Below are 25,843 nucleotides of genomic sequence, written 5' to 3'. Positions count from 1 at the left end.
ATACTGAAACAACTCCTCCTTCAAAAGGGTAATAACAAGGCTGTTGGAGGCAAATATTGGTGCAGTAAGTACCAAGTGGGACACTGCACAGAGATAAGTCACAAGAAAGTGGTGATGCAGCAGAGACTGTGTGCAAAACGGCATTGGAACTTCAGTCTCACACACTATGAGTAATTATTCTGACCATACGAGAGGGAGTCAAGTGGAAACTGAACACCTGCCACAAGGTGACTATGGAATGGTTCCATTCAAAAGTAATCACTGCACATGTTAAGACATTTATCCCACTGGGAAACAAGACAATCAATTCATGTTCCGTAGAATCCAGTCAGTCTCCAGTGCACTGCCACCTTCATGCTCTGTAGCTCAGGTGCCTGGCTCAAAATTGTTTCCTTAATATCTCTACCCAGCTCACACCTTGTATCTGGGCATCCCTGTTTTGTGATGATCGATTCCTGCCATTTTTTGCCAGATGAATTCTCACCCCATCATGCAGGATATCCAGCTTATTGAAGAGATGGAAACTTTGCTTTATTTTTAATGTTATGTCAAATTATAATTTTTATCATTATCACTCCTTTCATTAAACAGTGGAAAATCCAGGATGGAATATAACAATGTCATGAAAAGAACAGCTGATACTAACCAAATACTGGAGATGCTGAGTCACAGATAGGCATAACAGAAAAGACTGTCAGAAAGTGAGCTTTTGGTCAACAAGGCGTTTGTCGGAAATAGACAACATACTCACCACAGTCTATGTGAGCCAACAAGGCCTTCATGACAGGCCTTGGCCAAAAGCTCACTTTCTGACAGTCTTTTCTGCACGCACACACACAAATACAACTCACACACACAGTCTCCAGCTGCTGAAGTCAGTCTGGCTTCAGCAGCCATAGACTGTGGTGAGTATGTTGTCTATTTCCTTCTCAAAAGTAAACACATTACTTGCAAAGAAGCAGCCAAATTTTTCCTGGCAGCATCAGAAAATAAAGAATACTATTTTCACTCTTAAATGAACAACAGTTCACATATTTAACTTGTACATTTTATTTAGCTATGTATGTTAACAAAAATATTTCAGATATTATTTACTATTTACCGTACCATAATTTGTGGCCCTGCTGCTATCTCTTAAGGAACACAAGTCTGGTTTTACAGTATATAGGAACACAAGGGGGCTAAGCAAAAATTATCTGCAAAATTCAAAAGAGATGGAAAGGGAGGTAGATGGGTTTACAAGATGCAAATAACAGACATGTATTAACGTATACCATTTGCTTTTTCAGACTCTGGCTGAACATCGTGTGGAGTGGATGGCTGAGCTTTTGGTGTAGGTGCAGGGGATGGCTGGGGACGAGGTGCTGGTTTTGGTGTCTCCTCATCTACTGGAGGTTGTGATGGTGGACTTGAAGGACCTGCTGCAGAAGCTGATGATCCACCCTCCTGCGGAATTGGAGCAAAACCTGAAACACAAACCTCCATAAGCAGGGTACAACATAACTGCAAATGAAAATCTGAATTACTACTCTCAATTGTAAAATGGCTTATAGTGAAACCTTACTTTCATGCAAGCTTTGCAGTTTTAATTAATACTTTGGTGGAAAATCCAGGCTGGAATAAATAAACACACACACACACACACACACACACACACACACAAGTGTGCGCACACAGAGAGAGAGAGAGAGAGAGAGAGAGAGAGAGAGAGAGAGAGAGAGAGAGAGAGGGGGGGGGAGGAGATGGGGGGGAGAGGGAGGAGAGGGGGCAGGGGGAGAGGGGGGAGGGAGGGGGAGAGAGGGGGAAGGGAGGGAAAGAGGGGGGAGGGAGAGGGGGGAGGGAGAGGGGGGAGGGAGAGAGGGGGGGGAGAGAGAGAGAGAGAGAGAGAGAGAGAGAGAGAGAGAGAGAGAGAGAGATTCACCTTTGTGAAACATGTAACTCACTGCATGTAAGACACACAGGTATATTATAGTAATACTATAGAGTTTAAATGTTGCAAATCCCACTGCAATCCACATACCCCTAATCAAACCTACTGTGTTGAGATTCATTGGGAGAGTCCTTAGAAAATGTAGTCCAACAACAAAGGAGGTGTCTTACAAAACACTCGTACGACCTATACTTGAGTATTGCTCATCAGTTTGGGATCCGTACCAGGTCGGGTTGACAGAGGAGATAGAGAAGATCCAAAGAAGAGTGGCGCGTTTCGTCACAGGGTTATCTGGGAAGCGTGATAGCGTTACGGAGATGTTCAGCAAACTCAAGTGGCAGACCCTGCAAGAGAGGCGCTCTGCATCACGGTGTAGCTTGCTGTCCAGGCTTCGAGAGCGTGTGTTTCTGGCTGAGGTATCGTATATATTGCCTCCCCCTACTCATACCTACCGAGGAGATCACGAATGTAAAATTAGAGAGATTCGAGCGCGCACGGAGGCTTTCCGGCAGTCGTTCTTCCCGCGAACCATACGCGACTGGAACAGGAAAGGGAGGTAATGACAGTGGCACGTAAGGTGCCCTCCGCCACACACCATTGGGTGGCTTGCAGAGTATAAACGTAGATGTAGATGTGTATCAAAGATTACACTAACCAGCAGTTGTACAAATGATATTCTACATGTTCATCTACATCTATACTCAAAACACCACATTACGGAGTTTGGCAGAGAGTACTTCATTTACCACATTTGTTCTATTTGTTAGCCACCATAACTGAGGTAGAATTGATTCTAGCAATCAAGTTTGTGTGTACAGTATCCTGCATGTCCCCCGAATGTTACTGGACACCTGATATAAACATGGAAATCTGAAGTGACACAAATGTACTCACCAGGTGGCGTTGGCAATTCATCAATTGGTATGGGTTTGCCAGCTTTATGCAACTTTATTGCATTTTCATACTGTTTTACTATGCGTCCAATCCTTCTAGCCTTGCTCGCATTTCCTTCTTCTTTGGCTGCCTTCTCTACAGACTTATATTTGTCCAGTCTCTGTATAAGAGCTTCCATGACAGTAGTTGGTGTAGGTATAGCATTATATAAATCAGTCTCAGGTTGCTCTTCACCTAAAATTTTAAATGTTAATTGAAAATAGTTTACATCAAATATGCAGAACTGTTAAAAATATTGAATACTAATGAAATGTGCAGATATAACAAAGAGAAATTTCTGAAGAATCTGAAGAAGAAATAGCAGATGAAAGGCATAATGCCAAGACAGCTGTATTTATCAAATTAGTTCATTAGGTATATTCATCAAGAGCAGTTGCAAGGATGAGCGTCCATATTACACAAAAGCTAGAAGGGTCAACATGATAATACTAAAATGAGGCAAAGAAGAGATTACCATACCAAATAGCAACTTTTATACAACAGCTTCTTCCCTCATTCATCTCTGTAATATCAGTCAGTCAATCAGAAGAATTCTTAAGTAAAAAAAGCAGAGGGATGCAAATTTAAACTAAAGAAAACGATCACAGAAACAAAAGTGTGAATCTGCACTATCATTTTTCATCTGTGAAACAATAAACTGACGATTAGATCTAGATTAACTCAACTGACTGAGAATACAGACCACCATTTTAAGACCAACTGCTGTGTTGTTGCAGGAGGGCTCATAGAAAACAAAGATGTTTGCTTGCTGTGTGTTGTGGTCTTCAGTCCAGAGACTGGTTTGATGCAACTTACCATGCTACCCTAGCCTGTGTAAGTCTCTTCATCTCAAAGTACATACTGCAACCTACATACCCCTGAATCTGCTTAGTGTATTCATTTCTTGGTCTCCCTCTATGAGTTTTACCCTCCACGCTGCTCTCCAATACTAAATTGGTGACCCCTGGATGCCTCATAACATGTCCTACCAACCAACCCCTTCTTGTAGTCAAGTTGTGCCACAAATTCCTATTCAGTACCTCCTCATTGATTGCGTGATCTATCCATATAATCTTCAGCATTCTCCTGTAGTACCACATTTCAAAACCCTCTATTCTCTTCTTGTCTAAACTATTTATCATCCATGTTTCAGTTCCATACGTGGCTACACACCATAAAAATCGTTTCCGAAAAGACTTCCTGACACTTAAATCCATACTCGATGTTAACAAATTTCTCTTCTTCAGAAACACTTTCCTTGCATTACCAGACTACATTTTATATCCTCTCTACTTCAACCATCATCAGAAATTTTTCTCCCCAAACAGCAAAACCCATTTACTACTTTTAAGTGTCTCATTTTCTAATCTAATTCCCTCAGCATCACCTGATTTAATTTGACTACATTCCATTGTCCTCGTTTTGCTTTTGTTGATGTTCACCTTATATCCCCCTTTCAAGACATTGTCCATTCCATTCAATTGCTCTTCCAGGCCTTTTGCTATCTCTGCCAGAATTACAATGTCATAGGCAAACCTCAAAGTTTTAATTTCTTCTCCATGGATTTTAATTCCTACTCCACATTTTTCTTTTGTTTCCTTTACTGCTGACTCAATATACAGATTGAATAACATTGGCGACAGGCTACAACCCTGTCTCACTCCCTTCCCAACCACTGGCACCTTTTCACGCCCATCGCCTCTTATAACTGCCATTTGGTTTCTGTACAAATTGTAAATAGCCTTTCGTTCCCTGTCACCATTAGAATTTGAAAGACAATATTCCAGTCAACATTGTCAAAAGTTTTCTGTAAGTCTACAAATGCTAGAAACGTAGGTTTGCCTTTCCTTAATCTATTTCCTAAGATAAGTTTTAGGGTCTGTATCGCCTCATCTGTTCCAACATTTCTACAGAATCAACAGATCTACCTTGAGGTTGGCTTCTATCAGTTTTTCCATTCAACTGTAAAGAATTCGTGTTAGTATTTCGCAGTCGTGACTTATTAAACTGATAGTTCGATAATTTTCACACACCTGCTTTCTTTGGGATTGGAATTATTATATTCTTCTCAAAGTCTGAGGGTATTTCACTTGCCTCATACATCTTTCTCACCAGACAGTAGAGTTTCATCAGGGCTGGCTCTCCCAAGGCTATCAGTAGTTATAATGGAATGTTGTCTACTCCCGGGGCCTTGTTTCGACTTAGGTCTTTCAGTGCTCTGTCAAACTCATCACGCAGTGTCATATCTCCCATTTCATCTTCATCTACATCCTCTTCCATTTCTATAATACTGCCGTGCAGTACATCGCCCTTGTACAGACCCTCTATGTACTCCTTCCATCTTTCTGTTTTTCCTTCTTTACTTAGAACTGGTTTTCCATCTGAGCTCTTGATATTCATACAAGTGGTTCTCTTTTCTCCAAAGGTCTCTCTAATTTTCCTGTAGGCAATATATCTTACCCATAGCGATATATGCCTCTACATCCTTACATTGCTCCTCTAGCCATCCCTGCTTGGTTGTTTTGCACTTCCTGTCAATCTCACTTTTGAGACGTTCATATTCCTTTTTGCCTACTTCATTTGCAGCATTTTTATATTTTCTCCTTTCGCCAATTAAATTTAATATCTCTTCTGTTACCTAAGGATTTCTACTAGCCCTCGTCTTGTTACCAACTTGATCCTCTGCTGCCTACACTACTTCATCTCTCAAAACCAACCATTCTTCTTCTACTGTACTTCTTTTCCCCCTTTCTTGTCAATTGTTCCCTAATGCTCTCTCTGTAACTCTCTGCAGCCTCTGGTTCTTTCATTTTATCCAGGTCCCATCTCCTTCAATTCCTACCTTTAAGCAGTTTCTTCAGTTTTAGTCTACAGTTCATAACCAATAAATTGTGGCCAGAGTCCACATCTGCCCATGGAAATGTCTTACAATTTAAAACCTGGTTCCTGAATCTCTGCCTTACCATTATACAATCTACCCGAAACCTTCCAGTGTCTCCAGCCCTCTTCCACATATACAACTCTCTCTCAGGATTCCTAAACCAAGTGTTAGCTATGATTAAGTTATGCTCTGCCCAAAATTCTACCGGGCGGCTTCCTCTTTCAGTCCTTATCCCCCCCAGTCCATATTCACGTACTACCTTTCCTTCTCTTCCTTTCCCTACTATCAAATTCCAGTCACCCATGAATATTAAATTTTCATCTCCCTTAACTATCTGAATAATTTCTTTTATCCCGTCATACATTTCTTGAATCTCTTCATTATCTGTAGAGTTAGTTTGCATATTAACTTGTACTACTGTGGTAGGCATGAGCTTTGTGTCTACCTTGGCTACAATAATGCTTTTATTATGCTGTTTGTCGTAGCTTACCCACACTTGTATTTTTTTTATTCATTATTAAACCTACTACTGCAGTACCCCTATTTGATTTTGTATTTATGGCCCTGTATTCACCTGACCAAAAGTCTTGTTCCTCCTGTCACCGAACTTCACTAATTCCCACTATATCTAACTTTAACCTATCCATTTCCCTTTTTAAATTTTCTAACCTACCTGCCTGATTAAGGAATCTGACATTCCACACTCTGATCTGTAGAACAGCAGTTTTGTTTCTCCCGAGAACACTATGCAACTGAATTCTAGTTAATCCATGAGATGAGGGGCTATAAACAATTAAAACAATCATCAAAAGGTATATAATATTGCAAGGAAAAGAATTTGTTATTTTCACTTGATGAAGGAAGGCAGAATGAAATAGGAACCAAAAAAGTGAGAGAAGAATGACAGAATATGGGCATCCAGCAATTAGAGGTACTGTGGTATTGTACTAGTATGCACATTTTAGATTTGTTTATAGGGGCTGGCAGCTATAGAGACCAGGGTTGAATGCCCTCTGTCACCGGTGGCGGAGCTGGGCAGCTAGAGGACAGGATGGCCATCAGTTCTCCACGTAGGATGGTAGATGTCCGAGACCCAGTATTAAATACAGTAATTCCACACATTCCTTTATTTTGTATAACAACATATCAGTCACGGTGGGGCTAGGTGGCCATCAGCGCTCTCAAGGCACTGGCAGTCTTGGTCAATAAAACGTGCTGAAGTCAGCATGCGGCCTCCTGTCAGGCTTGCATGTAGCATCACCTTGCCCGGATGTTACATGGTCAGCACTCCCTTGCTATAGTACTACATTAGTTCTCAGACAATCTGCTAGCACTCTGCAGCTACATGCCATGCAAAGGCAGTCACACTGGCTAGGCAGATGTACAACTCAGTGCAGGATTCGCAAACGCACGCAGAGTTGAATCTTGGACCTTGTTGTGGACAATGGCATCAGTGTTGGCAGCCAAGTAGTTTGCCCACAAAGAGCAATGAGCAACGCAGAGTTTCTCGGCACAGGACAATAGAGGCTAGGCAGTTAAGTGGCCCAAGCACAAACTGAGGATCCCGGAGGTAGGTGGCCACCAATGGACAGACATTAGGCAGCAGATGGCCAGCCGGCTGGAAGGCACCAAGTCAGCATCACCTGGAATCAGGCACACTCGCAGCTTATGAAGACAGCATCCAATGACAACAGCTTGATGTTCTGTTTTGAGACGTTTACTGGCACAAGACTTCCCTTCATAGCTTGCTCCAGGTGATAATGTGTGCCTAAAAGGAGCAGTATTTATGTGAGGACGGTCCACCACTACTAAGGCACTTTAGAACACAACAACTCCTCCATGTAGTGGAACATATCACAGATGTCTACAACATCAACAAAGCTTCAGGGGCAGTGTTCCTGGACGCCTTTGATCACCTATGGTACAACACACTCATTTCCAGTCTCAGCAATGCTCGTATCCGTGATGGAATCATACATCTCACACACTCATATTTTCACCAACAGATGCTTCTACACTGATGTTCGGTGCAAACAAACAACTCAACACAGTATGCGAGTGAGACTACCCCAACACAATATCCTAGGGCCCCTTTTGTTTAACCTCCACATCAGTGACTTCGAAGCTACACAAAACACGTACGAAGCTTCACAAAACACGATAGTTGCCATCTATGTGGGTAACACAGCCATCCTAGTGCAAGACTGGAAACCGTCAAACATTAACCCACGACTACTGACAGCACTCAGAAATGCTGAGCCTTGGCTGGAACAATGGTGTGTTAAAGTAAACATGGATAAGTGCCAGGCTGTTCTGTTCACACGCAAACAAAAACATCTGCACAAACATAAAAACTGCAGACAAATAATGCTACACACACGTCCAATACATTTCTGTAAGAAATTCAGATACCTTGGTGTCTGGATGGAACAGAAAATTACATGTGGGGAGGGGGGTAGGCACCACATTGATTACACGACCAACCAAGCTAATGTGAGGCTCAAACAGCTTTACCCTATGAAACTTCCTGGGAGAAAAAAACTGTGTACCAGACCGAGACTTTAACTCGGGACCTTTGTCTTTTGCGAGCAAGTGCTCTACCAACTGAGCTACCCAAGCACGACTCACGACCCGTCCTCACAGCTTTAATTTCGCCAGTACCTCGTCTCCTGCCTACCAAACTTCACAGAATCTCTTCTGCGAACCTTGCAGAACTAGCACTCCTGGGAGAAAGGATATTGTGGAGACATGGCTTAGCCACAGCCTGGGGGATGTTTCCAGAATCTCACTTTCTATAATTTCTTGTAGAAATAAATTTCTATTGCTCATTGCTACTTGGACACCTTATTGCTTTTTGCATGCACCATCCCACATCAGGATACTTTAATTTTAGTTTTCGTTGTCAGTAATATAGACTCTAGAAGGTTTCTGCATGAAGCAGTTGGCTCTGTTAGCTGAATTCTCATTTTCACTTATACTTGTCTCTGATTTTGTTTGTCCATCATTGTGCCCAGAAATCTGAACTGTTCAATGTGCTCAAATTTATGTTTGTTGATTATGAGATGCAACTGGCTGTCTTGTTCATCTCTTGTTGGCATATACACAGACTATATTGTCTGTGTATATGCCAACATTTTAACCTTTTTTTTATTTTTTTTTATAATGATCCTGCTGCTAATAGACTGAGTTTGCACACAACTCTCTACAAAGCTATATTCAAGAGATAATGGGCAGAGCATCTCACTGTCTTATTACAATTTCATTTTCAAAATTATCATATTTTGTTCCATTCAGCAAACCTTTGCTTATATTATCATCTGTGCACATTTTGCAAGGATTTTTAAGTTTAATTGAAAATCTAATTTCTGTCATTACATTCGCAAGCCTTAGCCTGTGAATGGAGCTTTCTGATGTATGTCTGAACTATTCATGCAAGTCAGTACACTGAAACGAACTGCATCTTTCCATGAAGCTAGTGAATCAATCTGTTTTCACTATGATGTTTAATTTGTGGTTAAATGACAAAAATGTCTACAAAACATCGGATAGTGAGATTTCAAATCTTGAGGCAGCCATATGAATAAAAATATCCTAACAGCAACAGTGAAAGAATGATTCATTGTCTTCCTGTATGATAACTTATTTAATTAACAATGCAGTTTTACCCTCAGCATGAGTCTAACAGATTATAATAGAATCTTTTGGTAAAATTTGAGGTGAGGTCTTACCTTCAGCTGCTCCCCCTGTAGTGGACTGTAAATTGTCAGCGTCTCTCTGCTTCTCACTCTCCTCAACAGCAGTTTCAATCACACGAGGAGTTGTTTTCACTGAGCCAATGGGTGGTGGAGGTGGTGGCATCTCACTTAGATCTACAGCCTGTCCACCCTCCACTGCCGAGATGACAATCTCAAATTTCTACAATACAGGACAACTATGAAAAATCTAAAGAAGACAAACAACTTGCACAACAAACTGTCGCATTTAATTTTTTTTAAAATAAAGTAGGATGAAAATGAAGTTCCTGGTGTTTTGGTGTATCTAGAAATATTAAAGACATACTTCACTAGCCACACCACTATGCATAGCAGATGCTATTTCACTCCACTGCCAGTCATTGGCTTTCTGTTCCACTCACAAATGGAGGAAAGAAAAACGACTGCCTATCTAGGTTTATGTTTCCGCGTAAGCCCAGATCTCTCTCTTCTCTGCAGTACATACTACACGAGATGTATGTTGATGGTGGTAGAATCGTACTGCAGTCTGTTGCAAATGCTGGTTCTCTCAAGTTTCTCGACAATGTTTCAAGAAAAGAATGATTTCTTTCCTCAAGAGGTTCCCATTTAAGTGTAGGGAATATTTCCATAATGTTTGTGTATTGATCAGAACTACTGGCCACAAAAATAGCAGCATACCTTTGAATTCTTTCTAAAATCTGGAATAAATCATGCAGTACCAAAACCCAATAACTTTTTACCTTATTAACAACTGTGAAAACTCATGGTCTTAAGAGGCACAAATGGGTAGGGGAAATTATGTTCGGCATTGCTTGGTTCCTTGGCAGTATTATTACCTAAGAACCAAATAACTTTTTAAATACAACATACACATTAATCAGACAAATTTACTACACCTTTCAGACAAAAAAGCGCAACATATAGCAGCAATGATGAAAGACTATGTAAGAAATAAAAATAAATATAAATTTATTAGCAATGAACAAGTATTTGATGGAAAAAAAATCATTTGCATAATGAATATTAGTATACGTTACAACAGGCTTTCATCTTTATTGCTATTTCTGTGTGTACCAGGTGATCAAAAAGTCAGTATAAATTTGAAAACTGAATAAATCACAGAATAATGTAGATAGAGAGGTACAAATTGACACACATGCTTGGAATGACATGGGGTTTTATTAGAACCCAAAAAATACAGAAATTCAAAAAATGGCCGACAGATGGCGCTTCATCTGATCAGAATAGCAATAATTAGCATAACAAAGTAAGACAAAGCAAAGATGATGTTCTTTACAGGAAATGCTCAATATGTCCACCATCATTCCTCAACAATAGCTGTAGTCGAGGAATAATGTTGTGAACAGCACTGTAAAGCATGTCCGGAGTTATGCTGAGGCATTGGCATCGGATGTTGTCTTTCAGCATCCCTAGAGATATCAGTCGATCACGATACACTTGCGACTTCAGGTAACCCCAAAGCTAATAATCACACGGACTGAGGTCTGGGGACCTGGGAGGCCAAGCATGACGAAAGTGGCGGCTGAGCACACGATCCTCACTAAACGACACGTGCAAGTGATCTTTCATGTGTCTAGTAATATGGGGTGGTTCTAATAAAATCCCATGTCATTCCAAGCATGTGTGTCAATTTTCACCTCTCTATCTACATTATTCCGTGGTTTATTAAGTTTTCAAATTTATACCGACGTTTTGATCACCCGGTACATGAGGATCAATGTCAACATAAAAATGAGAGTGAACATACCTTGACAATTCGTACATAGTTTATAGCTGTTTCCCGATCACCAGCCTTCTTAGCTTGCAGTGCTGCCATTTTGTACTCATCCCTGCGTGCAGCAAGAGCAGCAATTGTATTATTTTGATCAGCGGTGGATGTAGGACTTGATGGCATGGGTGATGGGACTTCCTTTCCTGGTGACTGATCTTGCACTGGAGAAGCCATGCCAGGCAGTGGCACTCCAAACTGTGGTGGCCTCTCCGGTACAGGAGGTTGACGGGCAGGTCGCGTTGGAACCATTTCTGCAGTGTATAGTATAGGGTCATTGTAAAGGTCTGTCCCAAACAGTGGGAATTTTAACTGCATCATGCATGTAATCAGTTACGAAAACCAAAAATAACACTGATAAACACTGCAGACACAGCTCTGTCCATGACCATGGAAAAAAAAAAAAGTCCGGTCCAAGCTTAAATTTACCAAAAAATATTAAACACAAAATTGAAAACATTATTTTCCACAAATAAATAAAATTATACAGTAAACTGCCTCTATGAAGACTGAAGAGATTATCAAAACAAACTTATTTAAATAGGCAGTTAAAAAGCATGTGTTTAGAAACAGTATGTACAGTGTAGGGTTACTTATATGGAGTTGTAACCAAGGATGGAATCAACTTATTGAAATCATCTACTTCATGGTGTCTGTCAGGCCCCCAGGTATCACAGCATGCAGCAATCCAACCTTGTGGGCTTGCATTTATGAATGATTGACAAAACAGTTTCTTGTGATCTACTTGGGCCCTAAAAATAATGTTCAATATCTGAACTGCGTAGTAGTCTAGTTGTGTGTTGTGTATTGAGATCCTGTTGGTGCATTTTTTTTCATCTTTATCAAAATAACTGGTCATCATTTTGATTCAATTAATTTGTTTAAATACTGTCACATCCTAACCACAATCAGGTCAAAATTCAAAAGCAGCGTCATCTATGAAGTACAACAATTACCGTATTTACTCGAATCTAAGCCGCACTTTTTTCTGGTTTTTTTAAAGGCTTAGAATCGAGTGCAAAGTAAGCGGAAGTTCTGAAAAATGTTGGTAGGTGCCGCCACAACTAACTTCTGGCGTCGAATATATGTAGCGCTACACAGGCATGCTTTGCAGGCACAAAACCTCTGAGTCAGTAAATAAATTTTAAAAAAAGGTGGAAGACGAGCTTTTTTTCTCTGCCCCGAGTTTCGACCACTGCATTTTCATACATTATCCAACGAAGTAAATAAAAATTCCGTATTGTTCATCTTCGAATGTAGCAGCATTTCAATGTACTATGAAAATCCGACTGGCAAGACATGCAGTATTCTCTTCACCATAAGAATAATACGAATATAAACATTTTGCCATGTATTCTTTCGTGTATGCTGCTATCTCATTTAAATCCTGTCTGCCTAATAAACTACGAAACTAGTGTGAGACAACAGCAAATGCAGAAGAATATACATATCATGTCATGTTTATATTCGTATTATTCTTATGCCTAATGGTGATAAGTCAGAAATGAAGCACGTCAACTGAGTGGATTTTTAAATCTAAGATGACTAATTTCTGTGCAGAATGTAATGCACAAAACAGGCGTCTGCAAAGATTTTCAAACGGCGAAAAATTTTAGCTAAACTCTCGTTCAGAACATCTTCTATCGTACGCAGTCTATTATTTGGTTCTTGTTGATCATTATCAAAGAAAGCAGCTGTGTAAGTAACAACAAATAGCAGTCTCTTGCCATTGCTTCGCTAATGAGACAATTCCTCTCTTTTTTTATCGTAAGCGGCGGTAGCGCGCATAAAAGAAGCCATGCAGCGAGCGGCGACAGGTCGTAAACACACATTATCAGAATGCGACAAACAATGCATGACACAGTACAATAACGCATTTTCAGCTTAGAGTGGTGTAAACACCTATAACAAAGAGAACAGCACTTATCAGATCAAAGAAAAATAAGCAATCGATTCAAACCAGACGAAGCACGTGAAAAAGGAAGGGTACCCGTAGAAATACGGGCCTGACGCATAGCAATGGCTACCTGCTAAAGTTTAACTGCTAAGCTTATAACTCGAACCAAACTACTGTAGCTATATCGTCATTCATTCGACCTAAATTGTGTCTCATATTACAATGGACCTACTTTGTTTCGATTTGGATGTGCGGCCTAAAACTTTTCTCTCCCTTGAATCGAGTCTCAAATTTCAGGTGCGGCTTAGATTCGGGAAAATTTTTTTTCCTTGATTTCGGGTCTCATTTTTCAGGTGCAACTTAGATTTGAGTGCGGCTTAGATTCAAGTAAATACGGTACCACTAAAAGCATATTTATTACAAACACAAACATAGAGCCATAACAAAACTGTCCTCCAGGATGGAGAGCACTACTGTTTATACAAACATCAAATACTCCAGAATATGCAAACATTACAAATGTGAAGTACAAGAATCTTCCATAAATGATTAATACTAAACAACAAATAATTGCTGGTGGTCAGGTTTGAACTGGTGAAACACTAAATGCCAGCCAGCGACACCAACTGTTATGCCACACTGCAGTAAGCAGCAATACAGATTTCTCATTTCTAATCTTATGTCATATCATTTTAATCCACATACAAACTTTTTTATTTGTTCCAATAATCATTTCTGTTTTAATTATTTATATGTATTAACTTTGATTTAATTATTTCCTTTTCATCATTTTTATGTATTTATTTCTATTTAATTACTTCCTTTACATCACTTTACATTTTCATTTGTATTTCGGGTAACTATATTACTTTTAACCAAATTCACCACATTTCAAAACGGAGCATAAAAATTCAGGACAACTGAGTAAAAGTCAGAACACAACAGAATTACTGCCAATATAGGCTTTACACTAGTTTATTTTCAAATAATGTATTGTAGCACCGATGAAATTAACATACAGCAGTTTTCACCAGGGTGCCCCATCTGGGGTACTGCATATACAATTTGTACATATAAAGAAAAAAATTCACACTTCGCATTGAAGAACAAACTATTTGCAGTTTAGAGATTATTATGCACAGCTGTGCAATGTCAGCAATATCTGTTCTTTCAGACAAGCATGTAAAATTATTTGCAATTTTTAAATCTAATACGCACTTTTCCTGAATTTTGTTTCATTTATAAAACCCTCTATCATTTAAATCTTCACCTGCATTATTTTGTTCATGGTGCAAAATAGAGAGAAACATTCCGCATGGGAAAAATATATCTACAAGCAAAGATGATGTGACTTACCAAACAAAAGCGCTGGCATGTTGATAGACACACAATCAAGCACAAACATACACACACATACACACAAAATTCAGGAAAGAGGGAAGGAGAGGGAAAGACGAAAGGATGTGGGTTTTAAGGGAGAGGGCAAGGAGTCATTCCAATCCCGGGAGCGGAAGGACTTACCTTAGGGGGAAAAAGGACAGGTATACACTCACGCGCACACACACACATATCCAGACGCACATACACAGACACAAGCAGACATATATATAATAGAAGGAAACATTCCACGTGGGAAAAATGTGTGTCTGTGTATGTGCGGATGGATGTGTGTGTGTGTGTGTGTGTGTGTGTGTGTGTGTGTGTGTGTGTGTGTGTGTACGCACGAGTGTACACCTGTCCTTTGTTCCCCCTAAGGTAAGTCTTTCCGCTCCCGGGATTGGAATGACTCCTTACCCTCTCCCTTAAAACCCACATTCTTTCGTCTTTCCCTCTCCTTCCCTCTTTCCTGATGAGGCAACCGTTTGTTAAGAAAGCTTGAATTTTGTGTGTATGTTTGTGTGTCTATCGACCTGCCAGCGCTTTTGTTTGGTAAGTCTCATCATCTTTCTGTGTGTGTGTATATATATATATATATATATATATATATATATATATATATATATAAACAAAGATGATGTGACTTACCATACGAAAGCCCTGGCAGGTCGATAGAAACACGAACAGACACATACATACAGTGTCTGTTTGTGTTTCTATCGACCTGCCGGCGCTTTCGTATGGTAAGTCACATCATCTTTGTTTTTAAATATATTTTTCCCGCGTGGAATATATATATATATATATATATATATATATATATATATATATATATATATATATAAAAAACAAAGATGAGGTGACTTACCGAACAAAAACGCTGGCAGGTCGATAGACACACAAACAAACACAAACATACACACAAAATTCAAGCTTTCGCAACAAATTGTTGCCTCATCAGGAAAGAGGGAAGGAGAGGGGAGGAAGTGGGTTTTAAAGGAGAGGGTAAGGAGTCATTCCAATCCCGGGAGCGGAAAGACTTACCTTAGGGGAAAAAAGGACAGGTATACACTCGCACACACGCACATATCCATCCACACATACAGACACAAGCAGTCTGTATGCTTGTCTGCTTGTGTCTGTATGTGTGGATGGATATGTGCGTGTGTGCGAGTGTATACCTGTCCTTTTTTCCCCTAAGGTAAGTCTTTCCGCTCCCGGGATTGGAATGACTCCTTACCCTCTCCTTTAAAACCCACTTCCTTTCGTCTTCCCCTCTCCTTCCCTCTTTCCTGATGAGGCAACAATTTGTTGCGAAAGCTTGAATTTTGTGTGTATGTTTGTGTTTGTTTGTGTGTCTATCGACCTGCCAGCGTTTTTGTTCGGTAAGTCACCTCATCTTTGTTTTTATATATAATTTTTCCCATGTGGAATGTTTCCTTCCATTATATATATATATATATATATATATATATATATATATATATATATATATATATATATATATATATATATAGTAGAGGGAAACATTCCATGTGGGAAAAATATATCTAAAAAGAAAGGTGATGAGACTTACTAAACAAAAGCGCTGGCATGTCGATAGACACACAAACAAACACACAAAATTCAAGCTTTCGCAACAAACGGTTGCTTCATCAGGAAAGAGGGAAGGAGGGGGAAAGATGAAAGGATGTGGGTTTTAAGGGAGAGGGTAAGGAGTCATTCCAATCCTGGGAGCGGAAAGACTTACCTTAGGGGGAAAAAAAGGACAGGTATACACTGGCGCACACGCACACATATCCATCCGCACATACACAGACACAAGCAGACATTTGTAAAGGCAAAGAGTTTGGGCAGAGATGTCAGTCGAGGCGGAAGTAAAGAGGCAAAGATGATGTTGAAAGACAGGTGAGGTATGAGCGGCAGCAACTAGAAATTAGCGGAGGTTGAGGCCTGGCGGATAACGACAAAAGAGGATATACTGAAGGGCAAGTTCCCATCTCCGGAGTTCTGACAGGTTGGTGTTAGCGGGAAGTATCCAGATAACCCGGACGGTGTAACACTGTGCCAAGATGTGCTGGCCGTGCACCAAGGCATGTTTAGCCACAGGGTGATCCTCATTACCAACAAACACTGTCTGCCTGTGTCCATTCATGCGAATGGACAGTTTGTTGCTGGTCATTCCCACATAGAAAGCTTCACAGTGTAGGCAGGTCAGTTGGTAAATCACGTGGGTGCTTTCACACGTGGCTCTGCATTTGATCGTGTACACCTTCCGGGTTACAGAACTGGAGTAGGTGGTGGTGGGAGGGGGCATGGGACAGGTTTTACACCGGGGGGCAGTTACAAGGGTAGGAGCCAGAGGGTAGGGAAGGTGGTTTGGGAATTTCATAGGGATGAACTAAGAGGTTACGAAGGTTAGGTGGACGGCGGAAAGACACTCTTGGTGGAGTGGGGAGGATTTCATGAAGGATGGATCTCATTTCAGGGCAGGATTTGAGGAAGTCGTACCCCTGCTGGAGAGCCACATTCAGAGTCTGATCCAGTCCCGGAAAGTATCCTGTCACAAGTGGGGCACTTTTGTGGTTCTTCTGTGGGAGGTTCTGGGTTTGAAGGGACAAGGAAGTGGCTCTGGTTATTTGCTTCTGTACCAGGTCGGGAGGGTAGTTGCGGGATACAAAAGCTGTTTTCAGATTGTTGGTGTAATGGTTCAGGGATTCCGGACTGGAGCAGATTCGTTCGCCACGAAGACCTAGGCTGTAGGGAGGGACCGTTTGATGTGGAATGGGTGGCAGCTGTCATAATGGAGGTACTGTTGCTTGTTGGTGGGTTTGATGTGCACGGACGTGTGAAGCTGGCCATTGGACAGATGGAGGTCATCATCAAGGAAAGTGGCATGGGATTTGGAGTAGGACCAGGTGAATCTGATAGAACCAAAGGAGTTGAGGTTGGAGAGGAAATTCTGGAGTTGTTCTTCACTGTAGTCCAGATCATGAAGATGTCATCAATAAATCTGTACCCAACTTTGGGTTGGCAGGCCTGGGTAACCAAGAAGGCTTCCTCTAAGCGACCCATGAATAGGTTGGCGTACGAGGGGCCCATCCTGATACCCATGGCTGTTCCCTTTAATTGTTGGTATGTCTGCCCTTCAAAAGTGAAGAAGTTGTGGGTCAGGATGAAGCTGGCTAAGCTAATGAGGAAAGAGGTTTTACATAGGGTGGCAGGTGATCGGCGTGAAAGGAAATGCTCCATCCCAGCGAGGCCCTGGACGTGCGGAATATTTATGTATAAGGAAGTGGCATCAATGGTTACAAGGATGGTTTCCGGGGGTAACAGACTGGGTAAGGAATCCAGGCATTCGAGAAAGTGGTTGGTGTCTTTGATGAAGGGTGGGAGACTGCATGTAATGGGTTGAAGGTGTGGATATACGTAGGCAGAGATACGTTCTGTGGGGACTTGGTAACCAGCTACAATGGGGCGGCCGGGATGACTGGGTTTGTGAATTTTAGGAAGAAGGTAGAAGGTAGGGGTACGGGGTGTCGGTGGGGTCAGAAGGTCGATGGAGTCAGGTGAAAGGTTTTGTAGGGGGCCTAATGTTCTGAGGATTCCTTGAAGCTCCGCCTGGACATCAGGAATGGGATTACCTTGGCAAACTTTGTATGTGGTGTTATCTGAAAGCTGACGCAGTCCCGCAGTCACATACTCCTGACGATCAAGTACCACGGTCATGGAACCGGGCGTGAGTCGTGCTTTGGTAGCTCAGTTGGTAGAGCACTTGCCCGCGAAAGGCAAAGGTCCCGAGTTCGAGTCTCGGTCGGGCACACAGTTTTAATCTGCCAGGAAGTTTCACATCAGCGCACACTCCGCTGCAGAGTGAAAATCTCATTCTGTAAACATCCCCCAGGCTGTGGCTAAGCCATGTCTCCGCAGTATCCTTTCTTTCAGGAGTGCTAGTTCTGCAAGGTTCGCAGAAGAGCTTCTGTAAAGTTTGGAAGGTAGGAGTCGAGGTACTGGCAGAAGTAAAGCTGTGAGTACCGGGCGTGAGTCGTGCTTCGGTAGCTCAGTTGGTAGAGCACTTGCCCGCGAAAGGCAAAGGTCCCGAGTTCGAGTCTCGGTCGGGCACACAGTTTTAATCTGCCAGGAAGTTTCACATGGAACCCTTGTCCGCCGGAAGAATGACGATGGAACGGTCAGCCTTCAGATCACGGATAGCTTGGGCTTCAGCAGTGGTGATGTTGGGAGTAGGATTAAGGTTTTTTAAGAAGGATTGAGACGCAAGGCTGGAAGTCAGAAATTCCTGGAAGGTTTGGAGAGGGTGATTTTGAGGAAGAGGAGGTGGGTCCCGCTGTGACGGAGGACGGAACTGTTCCAGGCAGGACTCAATTTGAATAGTGTCTTGGGGAGTTGGATCATTAGGAGTAGGAGTAGGATCATTTTTCTTCATGGCAAAGTGATATTTCCAGCAGAGAGTACGAGTGTAGGACAGTAAATCTTTGAGGAGGGCTGTTTGGTTGAATCTGGGAGTGGGGCTGAAAATGAGGCCTTTGGATAGGACAGAGGTTTCGGATTGGGAGAGAGGTTTGGAGGAAAGGTTAACTACTGAATTAGGGTGTTGTGGTTCCAGATTGTGTTGATTGGAATTTTGAGGTTTAGGAGGGAGTGGAGCTGGAAGTGGGAGATTGAGTAGATGGGAGAGACTGGGTCTGTGTGCAATGAGAGGAGGTTGGTTTGCTGGAAAGGTTGTGAAGGGTGAGGGAGTTGCCTTTGCGGAGGTGGGAAACAAGGAGATTGGATAGTTTTTAAGGTGGAGGGTGGCATGCTGTTCTAATTTGCAGTTGGCCTGTACGAGGATGCTCTGAACAGCCAGTGTGGATGTGGGAGAGGAAAGATTGAGGACTTTTATTAAGGATAGGAGTTGACGGGTGTGTTCAGTGGCTGAGTTGATGTGTAGGTGAAGGATTAGGTGGGTGAGGGCAGTGGATTGTTCAGTTTGGAACTGGTATAGGGACAGATGGAAAGAAGGGTTGCAGCCAGAGATGGGAACTTTAAGTGTGAGGCCTTTGGGGGTAATGCCAAATGTCAGACAAGCCTGAGAAAATAAAATATGGGAGTGTAATCTGGCTAGGGCGAAGGCATGTTTGTGGAGGGAATGCAAATAAAACTTAATGGGGACGTTGTGGGGGTGTTGTGAGGGTGACATGGTATTAGAAGGTGGAAAGTGTAACATGAGGCTGAAATGAAAATGAAAATAAAAATATATGGGGAGAGATAAAGGTGAACTAGAAAGCAACTGGAGATCTGGTGTGAAAAAAGGCGAAAAAGTGTTGGTTAAAGCTAGGCTATGTTGATCCTGTGGTGAACTTGGGTTGGTAGACAATGATGTGCATAAAGGTTAGGTGGTTGTGTTGCCGCCAAAACACGTTAAAGGGTGGAGAAATTCGGGAAACTTTCGAAAAAACTACGTGTAAATGTATTAGAAGGAGTGGTTTTGTGGTGGCAGATTATGAAAATGAGGCTAACAATTGTCTGACGAAGAAATAATAACGTTAAAACCTGTGGGAAGCGGCTAAAAATGATCAAACTGTTTGTGAACTAGAAATGGTGGATATTATAGCAGCGGTAGTGTTGAAAGCGGGAAAAAATTTTTTTTGTTATGGTTTGAAAGTGGGTTACATATTATTACGTATTACGTATTATTAAATATATATCAGCGGGATAAAACTGTATAGTAGATTACGGTAAAAAGGAGAAGGTGAATACAAAGTGAAACTACTGGCAAAAACAGAAAGAGAAAATAAGACGATAGAAAAGATTTCGAAATGCAACAGTGACAATAACAAACTTAATTGTTGGGTCCTACTCCCAACATCACCACTGCTGAAGCCCAAGCTGACTGAAGGCTGACCGTTCCATCATCATTCTTCCGGCGGACAAGGGTTCCACGACTGTGGTACTTGATCGTCGGGAGTATGTGACTGAGGGACTGCGTCAGCTATCAGATAACACCACATACTAAGTTTGCCAAGGTAATCTCATTCCTGATGTCCAGGTGGAGCTTCAAGGAATCCCCAGAACCTTAGGCCCCCTACAAAACCTTTCACCTGACTCCATCAACCTTCTGACCCCACCGACACCCCGCACCCCTACCTTCTACCTTCTTCCTAAAATTCACAAAACCCAACCATCCCGGCCGCCCCATTGTAGCTGGTTACCAAGCCCCCACAGAACCTATCTCTGCCTACGTAGATCAACACCTTCAACCCATTACATGCAGTTTCCCATCCTTCATCAAAGACACCAACCACTTTCTCGAACACCTGGAATCCTTACCCAGTCTGTTACCCCCGGAAACCATCCTTGTAACCATTGATGCCACTTCCTTATACACAAATATTCCACACGTCCAGGGCCTCGCTGGGACGGAGCACTTCCTTTCACGCCGATCACCTGCCACCCTACGTAAAACCTCTTTCCTCATTACCTTAGCCAGCTTTATCCTGACCCACAACTACTTCACTTTTGAAGTGCAGACATACCAACAATTAAAGGGAACAGCCATGGGTATCAGGATGGGCCCCTCGTACGCCAACCTATTCATGGGTCACTTAGAGGAAGCCTTCTTGGTTACCCAGGCCTGCCAACCCAAAGTTTGGTACAGATTTATTGATGACATCTTCATGATCTGGACTCACAGTGAATAACAACTCTAGAATTTCCTCTCCAACCTCAACTCCTTTGGTTCCATCAGATTCACCTGGTCCTACTCCAAATCCCATGCCACTTTCCTTCACGTTGACCTCCATCTGTCCAATGGCCAGCTTCACACGTCTGTCCACATCAAACCCACCAACAAGCAACAGTACCTCCATTATGACAGCTGCCACCCATTCCACATCAAACGGTCCCTTCCCTACAGCCTAGGTCTTTGTGGCAAACGAATCTGCTCCAGTCCAGAATCCCTGAACCATTACACCAACAACCTGAAAACAACTTTCGCATCCCGCAACTACCCTCCCGACCTGGTACAGAAGCAAATAACCAGAGCCACTTCCTCATCCCCTCAAACCCAGAACCTCCCACAGAAGAACCACAAAAGTGCCCCACTTGTGACAGGATACTTTCCGGGACTGGATCAGACTCTGAATCTGGCTCTCCAACAGGGATAAGACTTCCCAAATCCTGCCCTGAAATGAGATCCATCCTTCATGAAATCCTCCCCACTCCACCAAGAGTGTCTTTCCACCGTCCACCTAACCTTCGTAACCTCATAGTTCATCCCTATGAAATCCCCAAACCACCTTCCCTACCCTCTGGCTCCTACCCTTGTAACCGCCCCCCGGTGTAAAACCTGTCCCATGCACATGTGAAAGCACCCACGTGATTTACCAACTGACCTGCCTACACTGTGAAGCTTTCTATGTGGGAATGACCAGCAACGAACTGTCCAATCGCATGAATGGACACAGGCGGACAGTGTTTGTTGGTAATGAGGATCACCACGTGGCTAAACATGCCTTGGTGCACGGCCAGCACATCTTGGCACAGTGTTACACCGTCCGGGTTATCTGGATACTTCCCGCTACCACCAACCTATCAGAACTCCGGAGATGGGAACTTACCCTTCAGTATATCCTCTTTTTCTCATTATCCGCTAGGCCTCAACCTCCGCTAATTTCTAGTTGCTGCCGCTCATACCTCACCTGTCTTTCAACATCATCTTTGCCTCTTTACTTCCGCCTCGACTGACATCTCTGCCCAAACTCTTTGCCTTTACAAATGTCTGCTTGTGGCTGTGTATGTGCGGATGGATATGTGTGCGTGTGCGCGAGTGTATACCTGTCCTTTTTTCCCCCTAAGGTAAGTCTTTCCGCTCCCAGGATTGGAATGACTCCTTACCCTCTCCCTTAAAACCCACATCCTTACATCCTTTCATCTTTCCCCCTCCTTCCCTCTTTCCTGATGAAGCAACCGTTTGTTGCGAAAGCTTGAATTTTGTGTGTATGTTTGTGTGTCTATCGACCTGCCAGCACTTTCGTTTGATAAGTCACATCATCTTTGTTTTTATATATAGATTACCATCCCAAAAATGTGAAAATTTAAAAATAAATTTTTGACACCACTGCACAGCCTACAAATAAATTATATTATCATCTTACGTTTTTTAACTGATAGATCAGTATTTCTAAATGTTTAAATATTGTACAGGTGCAGGGAAGGACGAGGGAGTGGGCATCCAGTAACAGAAGCTTCAAATAATAACAGTAGGCTTAATTAGATAAAAATCATGATATAATTCAATGTAGGGGATACAAGGGGCACATTTGGAGAAGGTGACCAGGTGCTTGGAGGAAACATCATGGCTAAATTTGAGTGGACTGAAGTCTCCACACTAGGAACATGGAGGAGGATTGCACATTGTTAGGTCAGAGGCAGAGGGCAGAGAGAGAACTACTCCCGAAACCGACACAGTGCCCACATCCCCCAGAACCTCATTTGACCATCTTCCCACACTTCCCATTGATTGCTCTATGTGACACTTGCAAATCTTGCCTCACCAGCAATCTCTCACCAGTACAAACTACTCTTGGCCTGAGGCATAGGTCGTTTGTGCAAAAGTTGTGGGAATGTTCCCATAACAGATAAGTCCAGGCGTGGAAGACAGAAAATTTAATAACACAAAGCCAAGAATAGAACGCTCCTGAATTTCTCCAAATAGGGAGGCCCCTGCACAATATTGTGACAGATAAATAAAAATAATTAAAATATATGGCTGAAAAATCCAAATAAAAAAAGAATGAAAGGAAGTAAAAAATGAGAGTAAAATAAAGTTATTGAAATCACGCTATAAAATTTAGAAATGTCTAAACCGATGCATAAACCAATTAAATGAATAAATGTAATTATTACAGAGACATTCATTAATAATGTAAAGGAAATACACGTACATGAGAATTTTTTTGTTGATTATTTGCATATGATAGCCCACCAGCTAACCTACCATATCATTTCAAAAGATCAATCCCACCCCTGGGCATCACACTTTGTTATGTAAAACAAAGTGGAGTGTGGCAAAAAAAAAGTAACACAAGTGAATAATAATAAACAACTATCATTTCGAACAATGGAAAATCCAGAATGGAATAATGATAATATTATGAAAATGATAAGATTGCTGCTCACCATACAGAGATGACAAGCTGCCAACAGGCACAGCACAAAGCCTGCTATATATATTTTCAACATTTCGTAGCCCTGTCAGCAACTGTATAAATATTAATTTTAACTTTTAAAAACCAACAGCCTTAATTGAAAAGTTTATCTAGATTTACCTAGGTTTCGGTTGGGACAACCCAACCTTCTTCAGTATAAAAGTAACTACCATTTGTCCATACTGGACATCGTAAAGCTAAAACTATAAATCCATAAATTATTGTCAGACTGTAAAAACTTATCTGAAACTGCCTCGGCCCCACTTCGCGAACGCAATGCGGCAGCCACAAGTGCTGTACTGGAGCTGACTAGCGTCATGAGGCCCACCAAGGTGGACACAATACCTGGCGCCTGCGCGTAAACTGTGTGATAGGTACTTGTTAGGACAAGACGCGAACCTAACTCCTGACCTTGAATTACTAGTAAAGTGAAATAAAAGAAAGGTAAAGCTGAGGAAAAGGGCGTATACGTTATCCTATGCAGAACGAACTTAGATCGACTGTCTTAACATTTACGAGGTATTCGTTGGTCATGATATGAGGAAGACATCAGGTGCTTACAACATATGGCCTGTCTAGAAAATTTTGTGCTTAAGCACGGAGTTTAATCACCTAAAAAGAACTTAGGAGTGGGAGGATAATATAAAGCCAACATCGTCATTATTATGACTAGGTCTAAAAACATTTTTTGAGGCATAAATGTTAAGCATTTGCTTAGCTATAGTTACAACTCATGAACATCCAATTGAATTAGCACACAAATGGTCAAGAATGAACTTATGAAAAAGTCTACATCTAATCTGTAACATCCAGCAATACGGGCCATATAAGGTAGATGGTCATTACTCAAGATTAATATATTTGACCTGAAATCGTCTAGACCACTTAAGCCTTCTTCTCAGATGTACCTTTCTTTTATTTCACTTTACTAGTAAATTCAAGGTCAGGAGTTAGATTCGCATCTTTTCCTAACAAGTACCCATCACACAGTTTAAGCGCACACGCTAAGTATTTTGTCCGCTTAGGCGCGCCTCATGACACTACGGTCAGTTCCAGTACAGCACTCGTTGCTGCTGCATCGCGGTCGCGAAGTGGGGCCGAGGCAGTTTCAGATAAGTTTTTACCGTCTGATGATAATTTATGGATTTATAATTTTAGCTTGATGATGTCCACTGTGGACAAACGGTAGTTACTTTTATTCTGAAGAAGGTTCGGTTACCTCGACTGAAACCTAGGTAAATCTAGGTACTTTGCAACTGAGGCTGTTGGTTTTTAAAAGTTAAAACTGTTATGTATCAGAGTATTGGCCAAAAGGCCTTCTTCTAACATACACCTTATGGGAAAATCAATATGTGGGTCGTGGTGGTGGTGGTGGTGGTGGTGGTGGTGGTGGTGGTGCAGATGTGGGGAGAGGGGGGGGGGGGGGGGGGGGGGGGAGTGAAAGCGTATTAGCAGGGTAGGGATGAAGCAGTGTGTAGTGCTGCTTGTTGGAGCATGCAGGGGCATTGTGGGCACAGTGTAGGGTTGCTAGGTGTAGTTGGGAGTTTTGGGGGAGGGGAAAAGAGGGGGCAGAAATAGAGTGAAGAATTTCTTCCAACTAACACCAGGTTTTCTGAATTGTGCAGGTGGGAACTCTCCTTGCAATGTATTCTATGTTCCTGTAAATCCCCTGGCCTCAACCTCTGCTAGTCCCTGCCCTTCACCCATCGATCTCCTTCCTTGCTCCCATTCCAGCACTACATGGCCTTCTATACCACCAACATATCCATTAGTCTTTTTCCCCTCCCCTGCTTCTCTCCTTTCATCCTCCCTTCCGCCCCCCCCCCCCCCCCCCCAAACCACCTGAATGCACCTAGCAGCCCTACCATGTCCTTACATGCTTTCACAAGTAACACTAATTTCTCCCCAAACCCTATCCTGCTATACCTCCCCCTCCCACCCCTGCCTTTCCTTATCCCCCAGCACTGCTTCTTCGATCAGGTACAGTTGTTTGCAATCTGGCCTCAGTGGGCAGAAATAGTGGTCACATGTTTGGGAGTTGTAACTGTGTGCGCACTTTCTACTTTAGAAGAAGGCCTTTTGGCCAAAAGCTC

At 42.1% G+C, this 25,843-nt stretch overlaps 1 protein-coding gene across 2 annotated transcripts in view; it reads right to left on the bottom strand.

Moving 5' to 3' along the window:
• LOC124615587 (coiled-coil and C2 domain-containing protein 1-like) overlaps positions 1-25,843 on the bottom strand; it is a 129,618-nt gene that overhangs the window by 59,425 nt on the left and 44,350 nt on the right. For both annotated transcript variants that reach the window (XM_047143573.1, XM_047143574.1), the window contains exons 6-9: positions 11,247-11,521; positions 9,473-9,659; positions 2,825-3,058; positions 1,275-1,466 (exon numbers count right to left, since the gene is read on the bottom strand). In XM_047143573.1, coding sequence (XP_046999529.1) covers positions 1,275-1,466; positions 2,825-3,058; positions 9,473-9,659; positions 11,247-11,521 — 888 coding nt within the window. The remainder of the gene's footprint in view (positions 1-1,274; positions 1,467-2,824; positions 3,059-9,472; positions 9,660-11,246; positions 11,522-25,843) is intronic.

Source organism: Schistocerca americana, chromosome 5, assembly GCF_021461395.2.
Source record: "Schistocerca americana isolate TAMUIC-IGC-003095 chromosome 5, iqSchAmer2.1, whole genome shotgun sequence".
In the NCBI taxonomy this organism is placed as follows: Eukaryota; Metazoa; Arthropoda; class Insecta; order Orthoptera; family Acrididae; genus Schistocerca; species Schistocerca americana.
Note: the sequence above shows the minus strand (reverse complement) of the source record. Positions and strands in the feature narration are given on the sequence as shown.